The 25,738-nt window shown below is 42.8% G+C and overlaps 1 protein-coding gene across 1 annotated transcript; it reads left to right on the plus strand.

The window, feature by feature from the left end:
• Nucleotides 1-10,698: 10,698 nt before the first annotated feature.
• Nucleotides 10,699-25,180, plus strand: LOC145417684 (astacin-like metalloendopeptidase). Its single transcript, XM_080286309.1, has 7 exons — nucleotides 10,699-10,759; nucleotides 12,508-12,636; nucleotides 22,927-22,985; nucleotides 23,468-23,560; nucleotides 24,206-24,347; nucleotides 24,609-24,709; nucleotides 25,067-25,180. Exons 1-7 carry the CDS (start codon nucleotides 10,699-10,701, stop codon nucleotides 25,178-25,180), a joined length of 699 nt encoding a protein of 232 aa, XP_080142435.1.
• The last annotated feature ends 558 nt before the right edge of the window (nucleotides 25,181-25,738 follow it).

Raw genomic sequence — 25,738 nt, forward strand, 5'->3', positions numbered from 1 at the left:
CTCCTCATTCCTTCATTCATCCTGCACCTCATTCTCGGTCTGATTCTCCTCATTCTCCCCATTAACCAACTCTGCACATTTCTCTTAACTCTCAACCCATCCTTGGACTCAAACACAGTGGGACACATCTGGTTTGGGCGCCTTGATATACTAGGCCACCAGGCATCCAGTTATCGGCTATATGGTTACCACCCAACGTAGTAAATGGCTTCCTGGGTTACTAGACACCTTTTGGCTTGTCACTCAGTGTGGAGTCACCTGGAGGCAGCATTACATCGAGTCAAAAAATTATATATATTGACAAAAAATGTGTTCCCCTTACTTCGAATAATAGTAGAATTTCTGACGAGTTTTTATATTTATTTATTTATTTATTTATGCATTTACGAATGCTTGTCATTATTAGGTACGTTTAGCCTGCATCCCATATTTCATAGTGCAGTTAGCAACGATGGACTCTATGCGTTCCCCTTCGTCACGCGTATCAGAAATTATCGTACAAAATACAGAGCTTTCGTTATAGAGCGATATTTTATGCTTGCCAGTCTCTATGGGGTACAAGGAAGAACTCTAATCTTTGGCACATTTAATGACACGCGGGGAATGCGTGGGTAGTAGCATTTGTTATTCTTTGGCACTGGAAACTTGCTTTAAGAGATCATATTTGTCTTCTCTCTCTCTCTCTCTCTCTCTCTCTCTCTCTCTCTCTCTCTCTCTCTCTCTCTCTCTCAAGCAAATGCACATACATATGCATACACAGAAAACACACACCTGCTCTCTCTCCCCACAGTCTCTCTCTCTCTCTCTCTCTCTCTCTCTCTCTCTCTCACACACACACACACACACACACACACACACACACACACACACACACACACACAATACGTACACGATTGGCTGTCCTTTGGTGGTAGGGGTAATATGTGTGCACCCTCCCCGGCATGGTGTTGTCAGAACGCTATATCGAATCCCGTCTGGGCCACTCTCTCTCACTGCCCTCACCCTCACGTTTCAACACCCCCCTCCCCTCCATCTTTCCCCCTTGTACCTCCCCCCCCCCCGGATTTCTTATCTCTAGAACCTCCTCCTAATCACTTACCCCCCCTCTCTCTCTCTCTCTCTCTCTCTCTCTCTCTCTCTCTCTCTCTCGCAAACACTTTGCAGTTCATTGCCATTCCTTTCATTTCTTCACCCTTTACTTCACACTCAGATTTTCCTTTTATTTTCCCTTATTTGCATCTTTTACGAGGTTTTATCTGACCAATCGTTAAAACATAAAAAGCAGATTTGGAAACCTACGTACCTGAATGGCAGTTTTGCACAGAAGTATATGTGCCAATGTCCTTATAGCTGTGTGGAAACCATCTTGTATTGCTTGGGAATGTTGACGGTCTTACCTCTACTACTACTACTACTACTATTATTATTATTATTATTATTATTAATTACTATCTTTTATTAGTAAGGCCCCCTCCATCAGCCTCCCCTTCCCCTCCCTCCCCCTCACTCGAAACATGGTGTACCCCTCACCTTCTCCCTGTTGCCTCTTATCTTTATCAACAACCAACCCTTCTCCCCGCTCCCCTCTCCCTCTCTCCTGCCTTCCCCCCTTCTCTGCACAGTGCACACCACCTCTCAACTCTTCCCTGCCACCCCCCACCTCGTCCCCCGTTCACCGCTATTAGTGTGTTGGGTTAGTCAGATGTGTTATGATGGCACACAATCTTAAAAAAAAAAAAAATAAATAAATAAAATAGCAACATGGAACTACTCTACGTGTGGATGGCATAACCTGTGGAAAGGAAACACAGTGCCGAAGATCTGAATGACAAATGAAAGAAATTTTGCTTTGTCTGTCAAAAGAAAGAAACAGAAGGTGTACACTTATAAAAACAAGGAGCCTATGCAAGGAAACCTGGAAAATCATTCATTCTAAATCTAGTCGAATAAAAGAGAACCAAGGCAAGATTCACTTCGCCCAGTCTGCCTGGACACGTTTGAGAACATGACGGTCGTAAGCAGAGGAAAATTCAGAAGTTGATCAGCTGTATAAATGAACGATGCTGTCTCCAGTCTGTGTGTGTGTGTGTGTGTGTGTGTGTGTGTGTGTGTGTGTGTGTGTGTGTGTGTGTGTGTGTGTGTGTGTGTGTGTGTGTGTGTGTGTGTGTGCCGGGAGGATGGCTGGCCATCATCAACAGTACCTTCCTGCATCACCTCTCCTCCCTCTCCCCTCACTCTCCTCGTCTGCTCCATCCTTTTCGTGATCCCACAACTAATCATCTCATAAATTAATCCCTTTAGTTCAGCACAAATCCTATAAAGACAGGCGGAAACACCCTGGCCATTACCTCCTGTCCACTTGTGGGCTGAGAGGATATCTTTATGATGTTTTTACCATTTCTTTATTCTTAGGTATTTTTATTTAGGCTCTTACCAGAAGAAAGTGGAACCAACCCTAATGTTTTGGGGGGGCATAATGCTACACACTGTCCACGCATGAAATATTCCCAAATTTCAAATGGGGAGCCAGTGGGAGGCCAGAGGTCTGACTGGGAGGCTCGGACCTCCAGCCCCCCTCCCCGTAGGTACGTCACTGCGTTCAAAATTATCATTGAGAATCATTTTTTTAATATGAATAGGCCAACTAAAGGTGGTGGAGTGGCGCAAGTATGACATCCTGCAGCACTGCACCCGTGGAAATTCCCAAGCCATTTAGAATACAGCTCGTAATGTCACAATATCGCCATTACGATATACAGCCTGTCTACCCCTTTGCACTGTTTTGATTTCACAGTACTCACACTACCTATTATGTCTTGCACTTGTCTCACTATACATACATACACTATACACTATACAGCAGAAACCATGTCATCACCTACCTCTATAGTGCAGTGGGCTATAACCCAGACATCGAGTAATTTCAGACTGTCAGCATCCCGTTTCCTAGACAACACAAACAGACCAGCCAAACATGCATCGTTTCTTGCCAAAAAGCCTTCAACAGGGGGGACCTCGGCTGTGGGATAGGACAGCGCTGGAACAAGATAGTGACTCTCTCTCTCTCTCTCTCTCTCTCTGTCTAACCATGCCTCACTTATTCCTTAAAATTCTGAGAAATATCAAGCTAAAAACCTATACCTATTGCTCATGTATGTGATTTTTACTGAAACCGTGTCATTAGGCAGCGTCCACTCCAAAAGCTGGCTGGTGCGGGGGGAGATTTGCCTCACTGAACTCCATAGACATATTCACATGCATCCAGCCGAGTTCAATGGCGCCATTTGTACGGGTTAAAGCGACGCAAAATTCCCGCGCGCGCCAGCAAGAATCTGGTATGGACGCATCCGAAGGTGGAAGGAGGCTGGGGAACGACTGCATCCCTAAGTTTATTGAAAGATTAGATTAGCCACTTGTCAGATACCGCCATTACGTAGACAAATATGCGAGGAGTGAAAAAATCGGTAACAGTCTGTCCAATCTTGTCCCCTGCCCCATCTTACTTTCTGCCCCGTCCTACCTCTTGCCCCACCTTACCTCCTGCCAGGTTAGGGGCCCGAGGCTAGGCTAATGGCGTCCAGAATATATTAAAACCTCCGATTCGATTACGTCATTTGATTTATTTTTGTCATTACAGGACGGGACAGAGAGAGAGAGAGAGAGAGAGAGAGAGAGAGAGAGAGAGAGAGAGAGGAGAGGGGAAAGCATCATATTATTCATGGACTTTAAAAATATGTAACTACAGTGTGTTTGCTCCAACCTGACAAGGATTCCTAATTCTTTTTCACCTCAGTTGCAAAGTGTGGTCAGACAGTAAGGATAATTTGACTAGTAACCAAGGAGACTCATCGATGCAACCAAGACTTTATTTTTAAGTTATTGGAGTAGACCAGTTCCATCAGATAAAAAAAAGGACCTTGTGCCTGTGTAGTCTGTATATCTGTTTAACTATATGCAGCCCTCGTTATCACCGCCCCCCTCCTCCTTATCACCTCCCCCTTTTCCTCTCGTTATCTGTTGTGTGTGTGTGTGTGTGTGTGTGTGTGTGTGTGTGTGTGTGTGTGTGTGTGTGTGTGTGTGTGTGTGTGTGTGTGTGTGTGTGTGTGTGTGTGTGAGTTCATCAGTCTTCTGTGTGTAACATTATGCACCCCTTTGAGAGTGTGTGTGTGTGTGTGTGTGTGTGTGTGTGTGTGTGTGTGTGTGAGAGAGAGAGAGAGAGAGAGAGAGAGAGAGAGAGAGAGAGAGAGACAGCATATGACCACTATCTTATCACCCACACCAGCCACTGTTAAGAATACCAGGAAATACCATGTTGTTTCAGGGAAGAGGAGTCTTTGTTATCCTTATACCCCCATCAGCCTTATCTGCCTTTACCTTCACCTTCACCTGCCCTCGCCTCTGTCACCTTCACCTAACGCACCTGCCTCATTTTCACCTGTCCTCATCTTCACCATCCCTCACCTTTACCTGCCTTCACCTCTGTCATCTTCACCTAATTCACCTGCCTCATCTTCACCAGCCCTTACCTTCACCTGCCCTCATCTTTGTCACCTTCACCTAACTCACCTGGCTCATTTTCACCTATCCTCATCTTCACCTGACACACATCTCACTCTCACCTGCCCTCACCTTCACCTATCATTCCCTTTACCTCCCATCACCTCTGTCACCTTCACCTTTCGTCTATCTCTAATTTTCACCTATCTTTATTTCTCATCTTCACCTGTTCTCACCTCTATTCAGATACATTGACAGAGAGGCAGATAGATACATAGATAGACAGGTAGACAGACTGAGGCAGAGATAGATAGATAGATAGACAGATAGATAATAGATAGAGGTAGACATACAAGTAGATGAGATATAATAATTAGGTAGGCAGGATGAGAGGTAGACTGAAATAGACATAAAGAAGACAGAGAGAGAGAGAGAGAGAGGGAGGGAGGGAGGGAGGGAGGGAGAGGGGGGGGTCAGCCCACGTCAAAATAGAGCTGAAAAATGTGGCTAAGGTAAACTCTGGGATGATGTGAGGTGATGTGTGTGTGTGTGTGTGTGTGTGTGTGTGTGTGTGTGTACAGGTGTGGGGTGCTCTCTCTCTCTCTCTCTCTCTCTCTCTCTCTCTCTCTCTCTCTCTCTCTCTCTCTCTCTCTCTCTCTCTCGCCAACAAAGCAGAAATGGGAATATATTAACTGTCTCGGCACATACCTTTCTCTCTGCTCCCAGTACCCAAGTGGTGGCATGTGACGGTGTGTTGTGGCTTCAGTTCGCTCATTGAAAAATTGCTGAACGTCGGATAAGATTTTAGCATACCGATGATTATAGTTTTGTATCTATCTATCTATCTATCTACAATTTTGTATCTATCTGTCCATCTATATATCTATCTGTCTATCTATTTTTCATTCATTCATTCTTTCTCTTTCTATCTATCTCTGTCTATCTATTTATCTTATTTAGCTATCTATTTATATCTATCTATCTATTTTTTGTATCTCATTCCATTTCTTTTTTCTATGTCTATCGCTATCCATCTATCTATCTATCTCTCCATCTATCTGTTTATCTATCTAATTTTCAACAGTCGCTGGGCCGGACTTATTCACCTTATGGATGAGTTATGAGGCAGACAATTTTCGTCCTTAATGTTGATGGTAATTTTCGTTCCGTAATGACTGAAAATTGGGAGTTCTGTTGATATTCCATTTATTACTCGAAATTAGCTCAAAAAATGTTAAAAGTTGCCCATGAGAGAGAGAGAGAGAGAGAGAGAGAGAGAGAGAGAGAGAGAGAGAGAGAGAGAGAGAGAGAGAGAGAGAGAGAGAAAGAAAAAAAAAAATTATATTTAAAGTCTACGGTCGCAAGTTGCCCGATGTGAATATTGTAAACATCACCTCAAGCATCATCATCATCATATTAACAACATCCGCTAACATCAACAAAACAACAAAAATATAAACGTCCTGAACGACAGTAATGTTAATAATATCGTCATCATCATCATCATCATCATCAACAGTAGTAACAGCATTCATGCTTCCCCCCTAAAACATAGTAGTAGTAGTAGTAGTAGTAGTAGTAGTAATAATAATAATAATAATAATAATAATATCCACTGCTCCTTTTCACCATTCGAAATGACTACCAACTCTGGGAATAGGCTCAACAGTTCTTTCCCTTTGGCTTAGCAGTCCTTTGTGTCATGGACTCTCTCTCTCTCTCTCTCTCTCTCTCTCTCTCTCTCTCTCTCTCTCTGGTAATGAAGGGATTATACTCTTTTTAGGGTCCCAGATCAATTCTATTATTCACAGGACGATTTAAACTTAACGAGTCACAGGAGCCTGAGAATTATAAAAAAAAAAAAATCACTCTTCCATCTAACCACCCCAGATAAGCTGTGTACCAAATAATCAACAGTATATTAATGGGGGAGTGATTTTTCCATGCTTTTTCAGGATCAAATGAAAAAAAAAATCGCTCTTCATTGACCGCATTCCAAAGGCTCCCAGTGTGTGTCAATGGGTGTTGGACTGTATGGTAATGACGGTCGGAAAGTCAACACGACCACACTACACTAATGACCCCTTCACCATGGCGCTACTGCTGCTGACAGGTGCGGCCCTAACTCACCCAAATTTATCTCTTTCCCTCTTTCTTCTCCCTCTCTCTGTTTTCTATCTATCGCCTTTCTTTTTATCCTGCTTTTTCCCTCCGTCTCTTCCTTCCTCACTTCCGTTTTCTCAGCCTTCCTTCCTTTCTCAGTCCTTCTTCCCCCGATTACTTTCTTTCTTTCTCTCCTTGCCCTCCCCCCATTCACGCTCCCTCCCCCCCTCCTTCCTTCACCCTCATTCCCTCTCTTCCTTCTTTTCACCACTCCTCCTCCCCCCACTTCTCCCTCCCTCCTTCCCTCATGCTCCTCACTTCTCATATATAAGGAATGTCACTCCGTCGTTCGAATTAATGAGGGAATAGGATGGCTTGCTGAGGGGTGAGGTGATCTGAGGTTAGTCTCTCTCTCTCTCTCTCTCTCTCTCTCTCTCTCTCTGCTACAGGTTTTTCAGCTTTTGCAATTTTTTCACCATTTTCTCTCACAACCATTTGCCGGAGGGTCTGGAGGGTGGGGGAGAGGCCTTTTTTGTGCTAACCTTGTCTTGGAACTTTGTGATTATAGAGTAAATAATCAGTCATAGGCAGTGCTAAGCCAGGACCGCCGGCTGGAACCGTCAAGTCTGTGAACTCTATGTGTCTGTGTAGCTGGCATGAGGTAAGGAAACAGTGGATGAGGTGAGGTGAGGAAATGAGGTGAGGTGAGGTTAGGAAATGAGGTGAGGTGATGTGATGTGAAGTGAGGTGAGGTGAGGTGATGTGATGTGAAGTGAGGTGAGGTGAGGTGAAGTGATGTGAGGTGCGGTGAGATGAGGTGATGTGAAGTGAGGTGAGGTGAGGAAATGAGGTGAGGTGTGGTGATATGAGGTGAGGTGAGGTGAGGAAATGAGGTGAGGTGAGATGAGGTGATGTGAAGTGAGGTGAGGTGAGGAAATGAGGTGAGGTGTGGTGATATGAGGTGAGGTGAGGTGAGATGAGGTGATGTGAAGTGAGGTGAGGTGCGGTGAGGTGAGGTGAGGTGAAGTGAGGTGAGATGCTGTGAAGTGAGGTGAGGGGGTCTGAGCGAGGGTAGGGTGGTTGCCTAGTAACGCTTCCACTATCTCCATCATCACTAGTTTCTCCCTCTCACCCCACTCATCCACTCACACCACTCATCCACTCACACCACTCGCACCACTCACCCTCTAACCCCACTCATCCACTCACCCTCTCATCCCAATCATCAACTCACATCGTTCATCCACTCACACTACCCACCTTTTCATGCCACTCACTCACTCACACCACTCACTCACTCACACCATTCACCCATGCACGCCATTCAGCCACTCACACCTCTCATCCACTCACAACCTTCAGTCACTCACACCACTCACTCTGCTCATCCACTTAATCGTACACCACTCATTCACTCACACCACTCACCTTCTCATTCCATTCACCACTCACAGTGCAGCTTAACACTATTCTCTCTTTCTCTCTCCTCTCTCTCTCTCTCTCTCTCTCTCTCTCTCTCTCTCTCTCTCTCTCTCTCTCTCTCTCTCTCCACACACACACACACACACACACACACACACATATATATATATATATATATATATATATATATATATATATATATATATATATATATATATATATATATACTGTATATAGATATATATAGATAGATAGATAGATAGATAGATAGATAGATAGATATATAGATATACTTATTTTATACCGTATATAGAGTATATCTCTTAACTCCCCCTCCTTCAAATTCTTCAGCATTTATTTATTCTCTCTCTCTCCCTCCGCCACAAACAGCGCTCTTCCAGGAACTAATGATAGTATTGATATTCAGAACAGAAACCACGGTGTTCAGATTTGCCCACACTCCGCTCTGTAGACACGGCTGCATCGGATATTTTCCTGCCTCCATATTACCTCTTGCTTTTGGCTGTGCAGATTATAGTGTTTATTTCGCCTCTGTTTTTATTGGATGCTGTTTATTCTGCATCTTCTATTTTGTTCGCTGCTTTCATTTTTCATATTTTTTTTATTCAATGAAGAAGGAACCATAGCCAGGAGCCCGCAAACCGTTCCTTCCAAGAAAAAAAAAAAATACAAATGAGAGCCAAATTCAAGTTAGACTAATTTAGATAAATGGTAAATTATGTTTAACGTTCACCTAAACTGACCTAACCTAACCTAACCTAACCTAAACTTAACCTAGATTATCCCAGCCTAACCCAACAGCAGCCTAAAATAACCTAACCTTAAGTAATCCATCCTAATTTAAAATCATTTCACGAATTAGCTAGGGATTTCATGAAATCACTGGTCACCCAAATTCCCTGTAACATAATATATTTACATATACTCTATGAGTGTGCGTGTTCGGAAGCGTGCGTATGGTGTGTGTGTGTGTGTGTGTGTGTGTGTGTGTGTGTGTGTGTGTGTGTGTGTGTGTGTGTGAGAGAGAGAGAGAGAGAGAGAGAGAGAGAGACGGCGGGAGGGATCTGTATAATTTTATGTACGATATACATTTGCATATATTTGAGTGCTCCTGTTTGGATGTGTACGTATGGTGTGTGTGTGTGTGTGTGTGTGTGTGTGTGTGTGTGTGTGTGTGTGTGTGTGTGTGTGTGTGTTGACGTCAATAACATACCACTGATAACGCGTGTGTGGCACTACAGACATCTTTATTACCACTTGTATGTAATCACACTAACTACATTTTATTACTTTTTCCTGCTTTGCATCCTGTTCACCCAGGGTATAAACACACGAGGTAGTATTTTCCCACATTCCCACACTGAATCCATCTCACGCTACGTATCGTTTTGTTGCAGGGGTGTGGTTGATTAAGACTGATAGTTAGCCTTTCCTTTATCCAGAAGGGTTGGAAATCAGTCTTGCCGGGCCGCACAACAGTCTAAATCAAGGCAACTATACTCTTTTTACGCTGACTTAAAATTGCCGTCCCTCCATCTTGATTCCTTGAGGTGTAACAATAGATTAACACTAGAATATGCTGCCGGGATATAGAGCCGTGGCATCCCCCTGTTTCTGCCACTGAGGTACGTGAAACAAGCTGCAAAAAGTGGAAATTCTGAAGCAACTTGAGGTGAAAGAACTGTAATGGTCACTCTCAATCTCAGTACGATCGTCTGTCGGCTGCCAGATTTGCGTACCTACGTGCTGGGTGTTTCCGAGAGAGAAATAACACGAGGCACAACCGTTCAGCAATACAGCACATACAGTAGTAAACAGACCAACACTCACATTGTACAATACTAGTGTTAAAACGAGGGACTTAGTTGTAGCCGATGATGCATAATACTCACTTTCCAAGACTGATACCCAACCGAGAAACAATGGACTCAGCTGTCATGAAAAAAAAAAAAAAATGATATGCCAGCTAATATGTGTAGAACTGGGCTAAACATAGAGCTCGCATTTGGTACCTCAACACACGTACGTACACAGTGGGATAATCTAATAGCTGTGTGGTGGGGACAGATACCGCTGACAGCCAAGTTCAACTGACAGGCCGCTGCTTAGGGCACCTCTTGAAAGGGATAAAGACGCTGCTGGTGATGATGAACCCCTTGATGGGGACAAAGATGCTGATGCTGATGATAATGCTGATGCTGATGATGATAATGATGATGATGATAATGATGATGATGATGATGATGATAATGATACTTCTCACCCTCATTCCCCCTGTGTGGCATATCCGGACAGCACCGTTGCATGAGCGAACAGGAAGTGATATGAGGTGCCGTGATGAACAGCGCGTGACGTCACTGTAGCGTTATTCAGAATGTCCATCCCATAACAGCGGGGCCATTTGTGAGAGACACGGTATAGCATCACTCGGCAGGATGTTCACCGCTGTACCTTGTCCTGCAGCTGTGGTGGTGCAGCAGACACGGGGCAGAGTGCAGAGGAGCAGGAACAGAGGGCAGAGGGGAACAGTAGCAGGAGAAGAGAGCAGATGTGCACTGGAGAAAAAGCACGGAGTACAAGAGTAGCAGCAGAGAGCACAGGGACACAGGGGCAGCCAACATAAGGGCAGGGAGGAAACACATACGTCCTAGCATCATGGTGACTTGGGCTGACATGGCGGCAGTGTGGCTTGTAGTGGTGGTGATGGCAGCACAGGGTGAGTGTACCTTAACTGTACTGTACTACCATGAGCAAAATTTCGTCGACACTTCTCTGCTGGCTGAGGCAACGGAAGGCATTGCGTAACTGCACTATTTTTATGTGATAACAACATGATGTAGACAACAAAAGAGTAGGAGAAGGAAGGGGACTCTATTCTCTTTCGTTTGGGAAGGGATATGAAATATGGAAGGCGGGAAATAATGCTGGCAGAGGATTATTGGTGAACTTTGCTCATGCCATTACAATATAAGACGTTTTCTCAAACTGAAGCATGTACTACTACTGGCCTACAAAGAAGGTTCAGACGGCCTGCAGGATGATTTCAGAAATTCGGTCTTATTTTTTTCATACGCTAACTTATTTGCACTGTTGCAAAGTGTCTGTAATCATGACAGGTAGCTTTATTACCGTATCAAAAGTTAATTTTCTGCAGTGGCCAGAGTCAGTGAGGTGTTTTTGAATAATGCTGTTTAGTACATGGTTATCACGCAGGCAAAGGAAGTGGAGTCTGTGACCCTGGGGGAGGCCAATGAGTCAACAATGACGTAGTGTAAATCTCTCCCATATGGGGTCCATTGCAGGGCTGAACATTCTCCTCGGAGGGAGAGTGACAGCCAGAATTAACCCTTCCTCAGTGCTGGAGAAATACGAGCGGGGAAGGTGTGTCTGTAGGAAGAATGATGCATGTGAAAGTCAGTGCGCTGTATCGGAGCTATATTTGTGCTTCAGAGTCTGTATATATAATTGGTAAAACTCAGACTTGGTTAGAAGATATGTATGTGTGAAAGGACAAACTACCAACACCCACTGTATATGTCCGCCACAGCGCTGTCTCCAACCCTAAACTCGGGACTCACGCAACACGAACTGAGTACACTAGCCACCAAATCACCGCAGCTCTAACAAAAACCTGGTATCGTACTCAACTACAACTTTCCACGACATAGCAGTGCTCTCAGATGTGTCCACCAGGTTCGGTGACAATTTAAGAGGAGATAAAAGCACTCTTCTCAGTAATAGAGGAATTCAGCAGCTTATATATTCCCATAAGACTTACAATTACTTGTTCCCATACAGATGGCCACTTCGCATTTCTCATGGGGGCTTTGGAGCAACCTTAATTATATGGATTCACTAGAGAAAACATTTTATTATCATTTTGCCGAGGCTAGATTTGTGATGAATCCGTTTTCTGTCCAACTCGTGTAGAACATACTGATAGCTTACTTAGAAGCAATGCAAGATGAATTCCAGAAATTTAAGTGACTCATTTGCCAAGGATACATTCTGAGAAAGGAGTTTCATCGAGTTTTGGGTTGCTGCCATATTATCAGCAAATTGGTTGTTTAGGTAATTCTATCAGTTTTAATATCTCTGCGAAAAGGAGATTTCAAAGCTGTTCAGTATCAAACAAGCACAGCAAAATCAGTTTCACGTGGGAAACGACATTTTACTGTAAAACTCAATTACCGATACTCCAGTTGATGACAAAATGTAATATCGGTTTCACCAGTGAGTTTTCAGGGTCATATTGAAGTGTTATATAAAGTGCATGCACTGCTTCTCTATTCATAACTACCCAAAACTTTTAACATTTCACATCCAGCATGCTCATCCAGACAATATTGCCATGTTTGCTTAAATCAAGATGCTGATGGGGATCAAGAATGTTATCGTATTTAAATTCGGCCACAAAATGGAAAAATGAAGGAACCAGTGCTCTACCATAAGTTCATGCTGCAGGTAAGGGTGTGGGTGGTCTACGGGCCCCACAAAGCCCCACCACCACCGGCCCCGGGCAGGACTGGGGCGAGTTCGAAGGCACGCCACCAGAGAGCCAGCACAGGGCAGCCCGCCATGCCAACAATATCGGTAAGTTCATTTAACACACAAGCATTAGATGTTGTTGCTGTGGCCTCAGGTTCACAAGGACGTGGTCACAGTGGACGCAGACTGGAGCTGTTCCCTCCCTGCAGTCCATCATCCTCCTTTCGGGGGAGAGGAAGGGGAGTGAGGAACGTTTGTATCAGAGCCACGACCTGAAGGCGTCTCTCTTCAGCTCCAAGCACTAGATAAAAAACATGATAAAGAAAGCTGCACGCATGAACACATAAGAATAACGGTAACAGTAGGTCCGATATTACCTTTTTAGTGGCGTAGGGGCCCGAGGGTAGGCTTCTGTAGTCCAGGGAAGGAGATCGACCCATTCACCTGGTATCTTTTTTCATGAGAGAGAACCTTCAATCACTTTGGGGATTTGAGCCCCTGTGCGTGAATCAAGGCCGTCTCAGACCGAAGTACAGCATCATTACAACAGCAACTAGCATAACCACAAGAATGCAAAACATACATACGCTGTATCTGCCTACATGTATCCAGAAGTCTTAATTCTAGAGGAATGGCCACAAGCGAATCACCTTCATGTCACCCTGTCCTCTGCCATCACACTGCCCTCTCCCCAGCTTGCATCCACTGTCATTTACCTCTCCGCCATATTCCTCCACCACACCCTTAGCCTCCCCCTCCCTCATCCACTTCAATCACACACACTTCCCTAGTCAGCCTCTCTCTCCATAAGGCCCAACACAACATAAACACACTCGTACACACACACACACACACACACACACACACACACACACACACACACACACACACACACACACACACACACACACACACTCACACACACACACACACTCACACACACACACACACACACACACACACACACACACACACACACAACTCAGAAGCAACAATAACCTACAACACAAATAAACAAAAACGCACATATATACAATTTCACAAAGAGGTGCCGAAACAGTGTAAACAAGAGGCGGAAAATAAAGAGATCCCAAGGTAAACAGAGAGGGGGACAGCTTTCGCCATTGTGGTATGCCTGTCAACCTTCAGATTATTATGCAAACACAGAACTCGTATTATTTGTGTCAATTATTTAAGCAAGTGTGTGTGTGTGTGTGTGTGTGTGTGTGTGAGAGAGAGAGAGAGAGAGAGAGAGAGAGAGAGAGAGAGATCCTGTTTACTGTGTTTATTGTTGAAGGTTATGTGTTGCCGCTACCATAGTTTTCCTCTCTCTCTCTCTCTCTCATACAAACTTTCTATTACTACTTACCACCTATATACATCATTCCTCTATCTGTCCATCTACCTATCCATCCATCTATCTATCTATCTATCTATCCATCTATCTATCCATCTGTCTGTGTATCTATGTATTTCAAGCACAATGCATATTAATACTTTTATACATATTTCATTCCTGCAGCTATCTATCCATCTATCTATCTATCTATCTCTGTCTATCTATCTATCAATCTATCTGTCTGTCTGGATCAAAGATGGCCGCCAAGTATAGTTGTCCGTAGGGCTAATGAGTATATTGCGTGCAGGGTGCCGGCTCTCTCTCTCTCTCTCTCTCTCTCTCTCTCTCTCTCACACACACACACACACACACACACACACACACACACACACACACACACACACACACACACACACATTTGACTTTGCCTTCTGATCTTAACCTTCGACTGGTTGCTCTCAAGACGGAATTATTTCATCCTTGTCTGACCCCTAACCCTTCCGATCAGAACGATTTGAGATGAATTTACTCCTTGACCTGGAAAATTGTCCTTTCGCTTTGACTTTGATCTTAATTTATTGTTTTGATATTTAATTGCCCCCTTTCCTTGCCTCACCTTGAACCCTTCCGCCAAGTTTGGTCTAATTCGGATAAAAAAAAAAATAAATTGACCCTGCCATGTGACCTTGACCTCACACCCTTCCTGTGACCTTGACCTTACACCCTTCCCTGTGACCTTGACCTTACACCCTCCCTGTGACCTTGACCTTACACCCTCCCCTGTGACCCTGACCTATGGCTCTTTTCAAAATTAAAGTCCTTTGTTCTTGTTTTACTTTCAACTCTTCAAAATGTCTGGTGTAAATGGGATTAAAAAATGGTTTAAATTGCTTCTGCTGGGTCAAGTCTGGATGAAATCGGATTAAAACTTATTTTATTTTGCTCTCTCTCTCTCTCTCTCTCTCTCTCTCTCTCTCTCTCTCTCTCTCTCTCTCTCTCTCTCTCATACACACCACACACACGTCGAGTAAAGCACAACATTCGCTCTATCACTTCTCTAGCGCTGGTGTAAAAACTCAACATGGTGTGGTGTGGTGTGGTATTGTGTGCCGCAGGTGTGGTGTGATGTGGTGTTCTACAGGTGTGGTGTGGTGTGGTGTGCTCTCACCTCAGCAGGTGAAAGATCAATACACTTGCTCTCTCTCTCTCTCTCTCTCTCTCTCTCTCTCTCTCTCATACACACCACCGACACACACCTGTCCCACACCCCACACACCTACCCCGCACACCTAACCCACACACCTGACCCACACACCTGACCCACACGCCTAGCCCACACACATGCCCCACACACTTACCCCACGCACATGACCCATACACCTACCTCACACACCTGACCGACACACGTGACCCACACAGCTGACCCACACACCTACTCCACACACCTGACCCACACACCTGACCCACACACTGACCCTGACACCTACCCCACACACCTGACCCACACACCTGACCCTGACACCTACCCCACACACCTGACCCACACACCTGACTCACACACCTACCCCACACACCTGCCTGGCTACTCTTGTGGTTACCATGACAACGCTCCCCCATCACGCCTAGTCGACCAGTAAAAAGAGTGGGACATATTTCCCACTCCCACTGCCACTCACGCCCACACCAGCAGACTGACCCTTCCACACAGTACAAGAGATACCACCAGGCGAGTTTCTAGTGGAGTGCTATTGACGGTACTGGAATGAAGATGGTGCTAATCACGAAGAAGTGTTTTGTTGTAATCCGCCCATTATGCCATGGGAAATAAGCAACCAAATGAAAATATCTGCATAGGACGAGTTAATATTAAGTTTTTTGTTATGTGAACTTTTTCTATATTAGAATGAATATGGTGCTAGTCACGAAGAAGTGCTGTGGGGAAGTCGTAGAGCCACAGTTTAAGCTACGGAAAATAAGCAGCAAAATGAGGAAAATAACAGAACGGGACTGAAAAATTAACAAGTTTGTGTTATAAAAACCGAATCAATGTGAGAATAATCTAACTGACACAAAGGCAGTAGTGAAAATATTATATAAAAAAAATCGTAAAGTTAAAAAGTACTATAGTGCGTTTATTCTAACAGGCAAAAATCCTTAACCCCTTTCAGCTCGGTTGATGGCCAGGTATACTCAGACTGGAGGTCAGATTTGACTAGTAACCAAGGAGACTCGTTGCTTCCTCATAACTAAGGCTCGCTTGATGGCCAAGTGTAATCAGATTGGAGTGGCGTCTTGACTAGTAACCAGGGAGATTCAGTGCTGCCTCATAATTAAGACTCACCGAATTTCAAAAACCAGGACGTTAGTATTCAAGTTATGCAAATGGCCCAGTTCTATCCTATGAAAACAAAACAAAGAGCACACGGCTACGAGGGCTTAATGTGTACCTCTTCTGGGAACCACCACACTCATTCATCCTCCCCCATATACGCCCACACTTGTCAATCCTCCTTCTCCTCCTCCTGTTTTCCTTCTTCTTCTTCTTCCTCCTCCTCCTCCTCCTCCTCTTCCTCCTCCTCCTGCTTTCCCTTCCTTTCCTACTCTTCTTTGCTTCGTATTATTATTATTTTATTATTATTATTATTATTATTGTTACTATTCATCTCAGTTGATGGCCAGGTGAACTTTGACTGGGATACATTTGACTAGAAACCAAGGAGACTCATTCCTACCTCATAAACTTAGGCTCATCGACTTTCATGCAGCTACGACTTAATATTTCATGTTCTTGCTCAGTTCCCTCAGGTGAAAACGCCCACGAGGATAAGAGCCTTGAACTGATCGTAAATATAAGAGACACACTGCTCTTTCCGGGAACTCTCTCTCTCTCTCTCTCTCTCTCTCTCTCTCTCTCTCTTTGTATACCTCTTTAGCAATCTTTTTCTCTTTCAGTCAGTGTACAGATACCTTTCTTAATATCTACATGTAATAATTAATCAATAGCTGTCTCTAGATTTTACTCCAGAATATCTCTCTCTATCTATCTACCCCTTTATCTATCCATCTATACATCTATCTATCTGTTGTCTCTGTCTATTATTTGAATGCAAGTCACGTAAGAATTTCTCAAGGAGAGGGCGGAGCTAGGAGTGAGGGACCTTCAGTATAAAGTTGGCATTCTGATTTATTTGTCCATTTATTTATTAACTTATCATCACCATCATCATCATCATCATCATCATTGTCACCCTCAACACCACCACCACCATCATCATCATCATCATCACTTCAACCCTATTTCTTTTACTTCATCAAGGGATCCAAAAAAAACAGAAATAGAAAAGTGCAGTATTTGAAGAACTATCAATAAACCACCTAGTCAAATAGCCTACGCATCCATACACTGACCATTCCATCCTCTGACTTTCTCGGCACCTTCTCACAGACCAAGTGATCCACAAAAATACGTTGTTTATAATGCCTACGGATAAAAACGCCATTTCGTCGAGTATAAGTTAAAAGACATACACTGCAACCCTTGTCCTGTGCACCTCCATACTCGTACACATTTCTTACATATATATTTTTTTTCCCCTGTCATTTCTCTTGCCTTCTCATTTCCCCTTCCTTGTTTGAACTGTGTGTTAATTACTTCACTTTATATACATACGTGGACGCATATAAACAGAGATATATACAAACTGAAGAACCGACTCTAACCTTGTAAAGCAAAGGTATAAAAAAATAAGTCAACAGTGACGACACAAAAACGCAACACATACACTGTCTTGCTGATTTACCGGACATTTAGCCCTGACTGGGATATTATCAGATATAATTACAGAAGCTACAGTTCAAAGGTATAGTGCAGTGCGTGATGTAGCTGGTAATTAGTAAATGGTGATTATCTAAATGAGGATAATACCTATGATTCAGTTTATCGTACACTTGTGTGAGTGAAAGAACACCGACATGTTAATCATCATCAACATCATCATTAGAAAGTTCCCGTACGTCATCATCATTATTATCATCATCATCATCATCATCATCATCCTTGCAGTGCTTTCCTACATTCCCATTGCACGTGGCTCAAGGAAGGGACATCCTTGTGTTGTAACCGCCCACCACCCCTCCCACCCCACCCGACAGTAGGAAAACTTTGCGGGGTGCGTCCAGGGCCTAACACCCCTCCCTCACCCCTCTCCCCCACCCTGCATCACCCCTCCCTCACCCCTTTCCCCCACCCAGTGCCATCCCTCCCCTCACCCCACACCCCGCACATGCACAATCCTTTTCTTGACCCTTATACCGCCAAAACAGGTTCCAGTGGCGATGCTCTGCAGAGTGAAGGGGAAAAATGACGGGAAAAGTTACGAATCCATTGACTTAACCTTTCTTTTCCTCTTATACTATTTTCAGACGGTTTCGTTCACCTTAGGATGGATTTTTTTTTTTTCGAACTGGAGGGGTTGCTGTCGATTTCATTATTATTATTATCGATATTATTATTATTATTATTATTATTATTATTATTATTATTATTATCATTATTATTGTCATTGTTATTATTATTATTATTATTATTATTATTATTATTATTATTATTATTATTATCATTATTATTGTCATTGTTATTATTATTATTATTATTATTATTATTATTATTATTATTATCATTATTATTGTCATTGTTATTATTATTATTATTATTATTATTATTATTATTATTATTATGCTTAATACTGTGTGTATGCATGAGTGTGTGTGTGTGTGTGTGTGTGTGTGTGTGTGTGTGTGTGTGTGTGTGTGTGTGTGTGTGTGTGTGTGTGTTCAGTGATCGTACCCATGCGGTGATATGAGATGTTGGGCTCACTCTCTGCTGATGATGAGCGACAACTGCTGGGCATCAGAGAACGGACTGTCTACTCAATGCTCACTATCAATAAATAACGATGCTTTAAATGACTGACAGTGATATAGATTAAAAAAAAAAAAAAAAGATGAACTCCGGAACTGATTGCTAGAAACTGTGAAACCCTTATTCTCGCCGGTTAAAGAAGCTCCCTAACACCTCTTCCTTAGCGATTTATTTGGCGGGATACACCAGGGGCGGATCCAGGAATAATTTGAGGGTGTTGACATGAAAAAAAGCTATACGTATGGAAAAACAAAAAGCCAAATATGCAGTAAGTCAAATAAAAACAGAATAAGGGAGTTCAATAGGTGCATTCTTAATATACTACTTCATCTTTGCTTCTACAGATGTGTGTATTGTAAGGAAGAATGTTGTGTTGTAAGCTATATATCATCATTTTAGAGACATTAGTTATATTTCGTTTCTCTCTCTCTCTCTCTCTCTCTCTCTCTCTCTCTCTCTCTCTCTCTCAAAACTCATTGCTAAGCCTATGTCATTTGTTTTTTCAACCACGGTTCGGTCAACTAAAGCAGCCGTGTACATGGAGAGAGAGAGAGAGAGAGAGAGAGAGAGAGAGAGAGAGAAGTTAACAAATACCGAGAGATTCTGGGAAAATACTAACCAAATACTGAGGATAATGAGGAAATATAACTCAAGGGAAATACCGGGGAAATATTGCAGAGATAATGGGGCGATAACCACTGCCTTTCCCTATTTCCAAGAACACTAAGTTAAAACATTCGCGAAAGTGGGTCGCTTAAACAAGATACTGGTGTCGGGATCATATTCTCATTTTAAATATTACAGGTCATATTCACCTAGTTACCGGTACATGAACTTTGAACTACATTATATAAATTTCGTAATTCTCTTTTTCTAGGTTCTCCTGTAAGTGGAAAATGTGACCAGTGAACTTGTGTTTTGTGTGTACATCGCAGTAGGCCATCTTGTCCAGTGACGTCACATGTTTTCAGTTTCAGTAAAGGAGCACATATATTTGATTATTTTTTTGTTTTTAATGAGGATAAAGGACAAGAGCCTGCGTATGGTGCTTTTTATTCAAGTGATGTTGATAATATTGTTACCCTTGTTAAAGTTGAGAAGCGTAGTGGTGCTAAATCAAGTACAGCACACACTGATAGCGACTTAGATAGCACCGCCGAAACAGGAAAATAGATAACGATAAGCTTCCCAGACAGCTCAGCTTTCTGGCTCCCTCCCAGCGATAATGGATGCCCTATTTGACAGTTTTTCCTCCTTTTTGAAGATACACACGTTGCCTCCTTTGTTACGTCCTTTGGCAGTTGCGAATCGAGAGTTACGGGGTACCAAAAATCAAGTCGAGGTTTGCCGCAAGTACATCGACAAAAATTTTCATCCAATCGAGGCTTCATATATTCTGTTTTCTAGGCTTTCTAGATATTCTCAGTTATCTAGGCTTTGTTGTTCAGGCAATATATATATTTTCATTTTCTTAGGGTTTATATTTGCATTCATCCATACGGTATTTCGTTTTGGTCATATCTTTTGTTAATCGTAGCTGTATTACTGGTTTTCAAGATGCAGGAATCAAATCCAGGTCTCTCTCTCTCTCTCTCAAGTCCACTTTCACGTGAAAGGTGTCGCGCGAAAGGGTACTAGAGATATTAATTTCGAGTTTTGTATCTGATCGAACAGTATGGCTTCTTGACAATCCAAAATTAGATAGACAGACAGACAGACCGATAGATACGTAGATAGATAGTATAATGGTGATTTTCTACTGCACTCACTGTTGATATGGGGGTCGAGGGATCGTGTCATGAGATAAAACGTGTATGTGGTGAGATAAGGTAGTCATGTTCGTGACTTGCCCAGCTCAAAGAAACCTATTGCTCCTCTCAAAGTAACCCAAGCCCCATCTGTCACTAAGGAACACGCCTGCAAGTAACCAAACGCCTCGGTGTAGGGTTTCTGAAGTTACCCCCCTCCCCTCTCTTATTTTGATCTCTTACGTTTTCGGTGACATCATTAGAGGTCCAAGTTTCCCGGCAAAAATCTTAAGTCCGGTCTTTTTGCAACAGAAATTACGACGGACATAATAAAAAAAAAAAATGAATGAGAGAAAGCAAGTAAGTAAGAAAGAAAGAAGGAAAAAGAGAGAAAGTCAGTAAGAAAAAGAAAAGAGAGGAAGAAAGAAAAAGGTGTGAGCCACGTCAGGTAGCCATCTTCATCTTAGGGAGGTGAAAATTAATATTTATGCCCTACAGTCCACACTGAATCTGGCTTTGATTTTATTTATTTTACCTTTTTGTGCAAAATTTAAAGACTGACTGAAAATATATTTATGAAGGTATGGTGATGCCGTCTGTGATATATTGGTTTGTGGCCACCCCATGCGGGATTAAGGCGTCTGGCAATAGATAGATAGAATGATAATAGTAATAATAATAATAATAATAATAATAATAATAGTAGTAGTAGTAGTAGTAGTAGTAGTAGTGGTAGGTGCTGTTGTTGTTGTTGTTGTTGCTATAATAATAATAATAATAATAATAATAATAATAATAATAATACAATAATAATATTAACAAATAATAATAACGTCAGAATGATGATGAGTTCTGAAGTGCGTCTATAATGTGCATAGTTGTGGGTGGATATTCCAGTGCACGTGATAAGTGTACGTGTTATTAACCCCTTGAGCGCCACGTACGGTACTTTTTATATTACTCTTTTCATCTCCAAATTATTTTCCTCGACGGAGATATTCTTAAAACTGGAGGGCGTTAGTCTTAATCATCATCCTCGTTGTATAATATCGTTCAGTTGTTGCCTGATTAAAGTGAAGAGGACGTCGCCATGTGGAAAAGACGGTTTCGTAATCGTGAGCGAGAAAATCAGGAAGAGGGGAATATGTTAAAGTCCTCAGCAGCACAGCTGGCCGATGACATGCGTCCACAAACTCATATACAGTAGGCCTACACTAGGCTACCATGTCCAGGTACAAAAAAAGGACAATGGTAAATTTATCTAACATTCCATATATCGAATGTTATTTTCTTTTTTATTTATTTTTTAACATTCAGTAGTCTCTAACACCCTGTAAAGCGAAGTGGTAGTAACATTCTTAAATTTCTGATTCACTAAAATGTAATATTCTGATGTTGATCCCGTCTCAACTACTAGAGAACACATGTGTACCAATAGTCGTTTACAGAAAATGCGGTGGATTAAAAGGTACTCTCACATAAAACTGTCTAGTTCCCTCTTCCCCAATCCCGTAGTCCTGAGGGGTCCTGAGGGGATCCAGGCCTCTTATTTATACCTTTGGACTTCCCTCTGGTCCCCCCTTTTTTTAAATTCAGGACTATAAAATGTGAGCACAGTGTGCAGTAGTGAGCTCTGCTGTAACAGAGTATGACCCCATCGGAGCCTCTCCCCTCCCCCACTTGTGTAGACCTGTCTATACCCTATTGCTCCTTCCCCCTCCTCCCCCTCCCACCTCCAACCTCAGGCCCCCCCCCCAAAAAAAAAAAAAAAATCCCTCACAGGTACCATGGAAACGGTATGTGTACAGACTCCCTTGGCACAAATTTCATGTTCCATCACACACAGCCATATAATTACGCAAGGCAAACATGACAGCACTGGCAAGTCTTAATATCGCTTCAGGAGACAAGACAACGGGAACGCCGGAGCCATCTCTGCCTTGGGACGAAGCGGAGGAAGAGACACCATGGGAGGAGCTGGAGGAGGAGCTGGAGGAAGAGCTGGAGGAGGAGCTGGAGGAGAAGAGGCCGTGGGAGGAACTGGAGGAGGAGCCTTCCTTTGAGGAGATGCAAGAGAAGGGCAGCAGTCGGGCGTCTAAGATCCAACCCTGGCCTAACGCACGAGTCCCCTACGAGGTGTCCGGCTCAAAGAAAGCTAGTGAGTACATTTTTCTTTTTTCTTCTCTCTCTCTCTCTCTCTCTCTCTCTCTCTCTCTCTCTCTCTCTCTCTCTCTCTCTCTCTCTCACACACACACACACACACACACACACACACACACACACACACACAAGTATAAAATTATGTCACATCATGAAACTAATTATTGTCATTACTATCCTTGTCATATTCTTCATCTGCTAATCCACCACATCCCCCCCTCCAACAGTAAAGAAGGTGAAGGCTGCCCTGAGAAACATCCAGCAAAACACCTGCGTCAATTTCACGGTACGTAGCCAGAGAGTGTTAATAGCGAAGGTGCGATATGCTAAATAAATCGCTGACGAAGTGGCATCAGGGAAATTCTAAAACCATGAGAATATAGCCTAAGTTTTGAAGGAAAATGGTCTTTCGTTCTTTTATTTTCCCTCATTCAAATGCCAAAACGCTTAGCTATCCATTTAGAATCAATATTAACGTGACAAAAAAAAAAAGACGATCTGTTATACGATGAAAGTTAGCCTCTTTAGACATTTATTTATCTTAAAATTTTGTTAACGTTATGGAATATTCTCTTAAAATTTGTCATGGTCTTTTATAAACACGACCCATGATACTCGTACACATGTCGGACGTGTAATCTACCTTTGGGATAATGATTAACTGTCATGGAGGATCTTCTGTCGACCAAATTAGTCATGATCCTTTATAAACAACCCTTGATACTGTTTAATGATGTGTACGTACCTGTATGTGTTGTTTGCTTGCAGGCCCGGGCAGGTGAGGCGCGGTACCTGCAAATTAGGACGGGCAGCGGCAAGTGTTGGACCTCTGCCCTAGGATATCCTTCGTCAGACGGCAAGGTGAGCTGGAACAGTCAATCAGGCAATCAATCAATTAATCAGTCAGTCAAACAATCAATCAAACAGTCAGTCAAATCAATCAGTCAGCACTTACTCATTCAGTTGTCATAACACCCGAAAAAATACCATCATTTCTTTTTGTTATTAAATTTTGATATCTGCTTGGTACGTCATCATCATCATCATCATCATCATCATCATCATCTTCATCATATGCATCTGGCCAATTCGGGAACAGTCTTTCTCAATTTGTCTTTCCCACCGTTTTAACCTCGTCTTTAAAAAATACGATGTGTCCAGGCATCTCAAAATGAATAAATCTTGAATCTGGCTTTTTTCTCTTGTCCATCTATCTACCTATCTATCTAAATACAGACGTCTTAATTCCGTAAGGGTTCGCCACAAATAAATCGCCTCCATATCGCTGTCCCCTGCCATTTCGCTGCCCTCCCCTCAAACTTACACCCCCACTCTCATATACCTCTCTACTCCATCTTTCCATCCCATCTTCAGTCTCCCCCTTCCTCTCCCCCCTCCAGCTTTTTCTTACCCTTTTTAATACAGAAAGATAAAATTTGAAGATTATATCCCATGGGTTCTTCTTTTGTTTTTATTATTCTTTTAATTTACAAGAATCTACCGCAGGTGATAGTGAACCTAGGGAAGGGCTGCGTGTACCCCGGCAAGATAAAACACGAGGTCCTTCACGCCTTGGGTTTCCCTCACGAACACAGCAGGCCAGATCGCGACCAACACATCACCGTCGTCTGGAGCAACATTAGGGATGGTGAGCAGCACGGCAGTTCCATTTTACGTCACGATGGTGTGAATTAATAAGTAGTGGGTCTTGATTTTGAGGTTACCTATTCTTACATTTAATTTTTGAAGTGATCTGTTCTTACGGTAACTACAGGATGATGGTGATGATGATGATGAGGAGCAGGAGGAGGAGGAGGAGGAGGATAATTATGATGATGATGAACAGTGCATGCAACGCTCTCGCTCTTATCAGTGAGACTAAAAAGGCTTACTTGTGTGTTTGTGTCAGGTTCAAAGGCTCAGTTCCAGAAAAATTGGAAGTTCCCGACGCTGGCGGTGCCCTACGACTACCACTCCATCATGCACTACGGCCGTCGGACATTCGCCAAGGTCAGATTCGTCAGTCCGACAAAGCACAAATATCCATACAAATCCCAAAGTTCATTTCCTTCACAGTTTGTATGGACATAGAAATCATTGGCTTTGATTCTCACACACAACAATGAAAATATTAAGCTCTCCATTTTTTTTTTTAATCTTTGCTAGTAACAGGCTATATTTATATACCTTAAGAGACCCAGTTAGTGAAAGTATTGAAAGTCACATCCAGCTCTTCATGGTTAAAAGGTCTCCTCAAAGCAAAAAGCAAAATAAAAAATCGTCGCAGATAAGAACAATAATTGGGAAAAACGTCACTATAGATTGAAGGTATTAACAATATTAAAATGTGTGTGTTTACATCGACAGAACTCCTCACAGCCCACACTGATCGCCAAGGCAGAGGGGGACGTGAAAATGGGCAACAAGGAACTGTCATGGCGGGACAAACGCAAGATTAATATGTTCTATGGATGTCTCTGAGGCACACGAGAGAGAGAGAGAGAGAGAGAGAGAGAGAGAGAGAGAGAGAGAGAGAGAGAGAGAGAATCGTGTTGACATAAGGATACGGCTTAATGACGATTATAATGATGATAATGATGTGTCGGATCCACCCTCGTGGATGAAGAGATGTTGATGCTGCTGATGATAAATTTATACGGGTATTATGGAGATAACGACTGTGATGAAGGTGATATCGGAATCATACGGGTAACATAGAACGGGTTCTTACATAACTCTACCCAGCATTATTTTCAACTTCCCACGGCTCTTTATATATATACTTTATACTGTCTGCCTTTTTTTTTTAACAGTCACTGATTGCATGGTTAATTACTAATTTCATTACGTAGCCACACTACTGTACCTGCGCTCAGCAAACCAAACCGTACACGCGTCCCCCTCGTAACACAAAACAAAAGAGACAGTAGCCTAAATGGATTACCTTGCATGAAAGCATGTACTCTCTTCCTATTTTTACCTTCAAGAGGGTCCTGGTGGGGTCTAAACCGTTGTATTTCCATAATAAAGAACCTTTCT

Source organism: Coenobita brevimanus, chromosome 14 (genome assembly GCF_032717465.1).
Source record: "Coenobita brevimanus isolate Jiangsu-jjx chromosome 14, ASM3271746v2, whole genome shotgun sequence".
Taxonomy (NCBI): Eukaryota; Metazoa; Arthropoda; class Malacostraca; order Decapoda; family Coenobitidae; genus Coenobita; species Coenobita brevimanus.

Coding starts and splice junctions, on each gene's coding strand:
- LOC145417684 (XM_080286309.1), top strand. CDS start 10,699: ATGGTGACTTGGGCTGACATGGCGGCAGTGTGGCTTGTAGTGGTGGTG. Junction 10,760..12,507: donor GGTGGTGATGGCAGCACAGG/GTGAGTGTACCT, acceptor TTCATGCTGCAG/GTAAGGGTGTGGGTGGTCTA. Junction 22,986..23,467: donor ACACCTGCGTCAATTTCACG/GTACGTAGCCAG, acceptor GTTTGCTTGCAG/GCCCGGGCAGGTGAGGCGCG.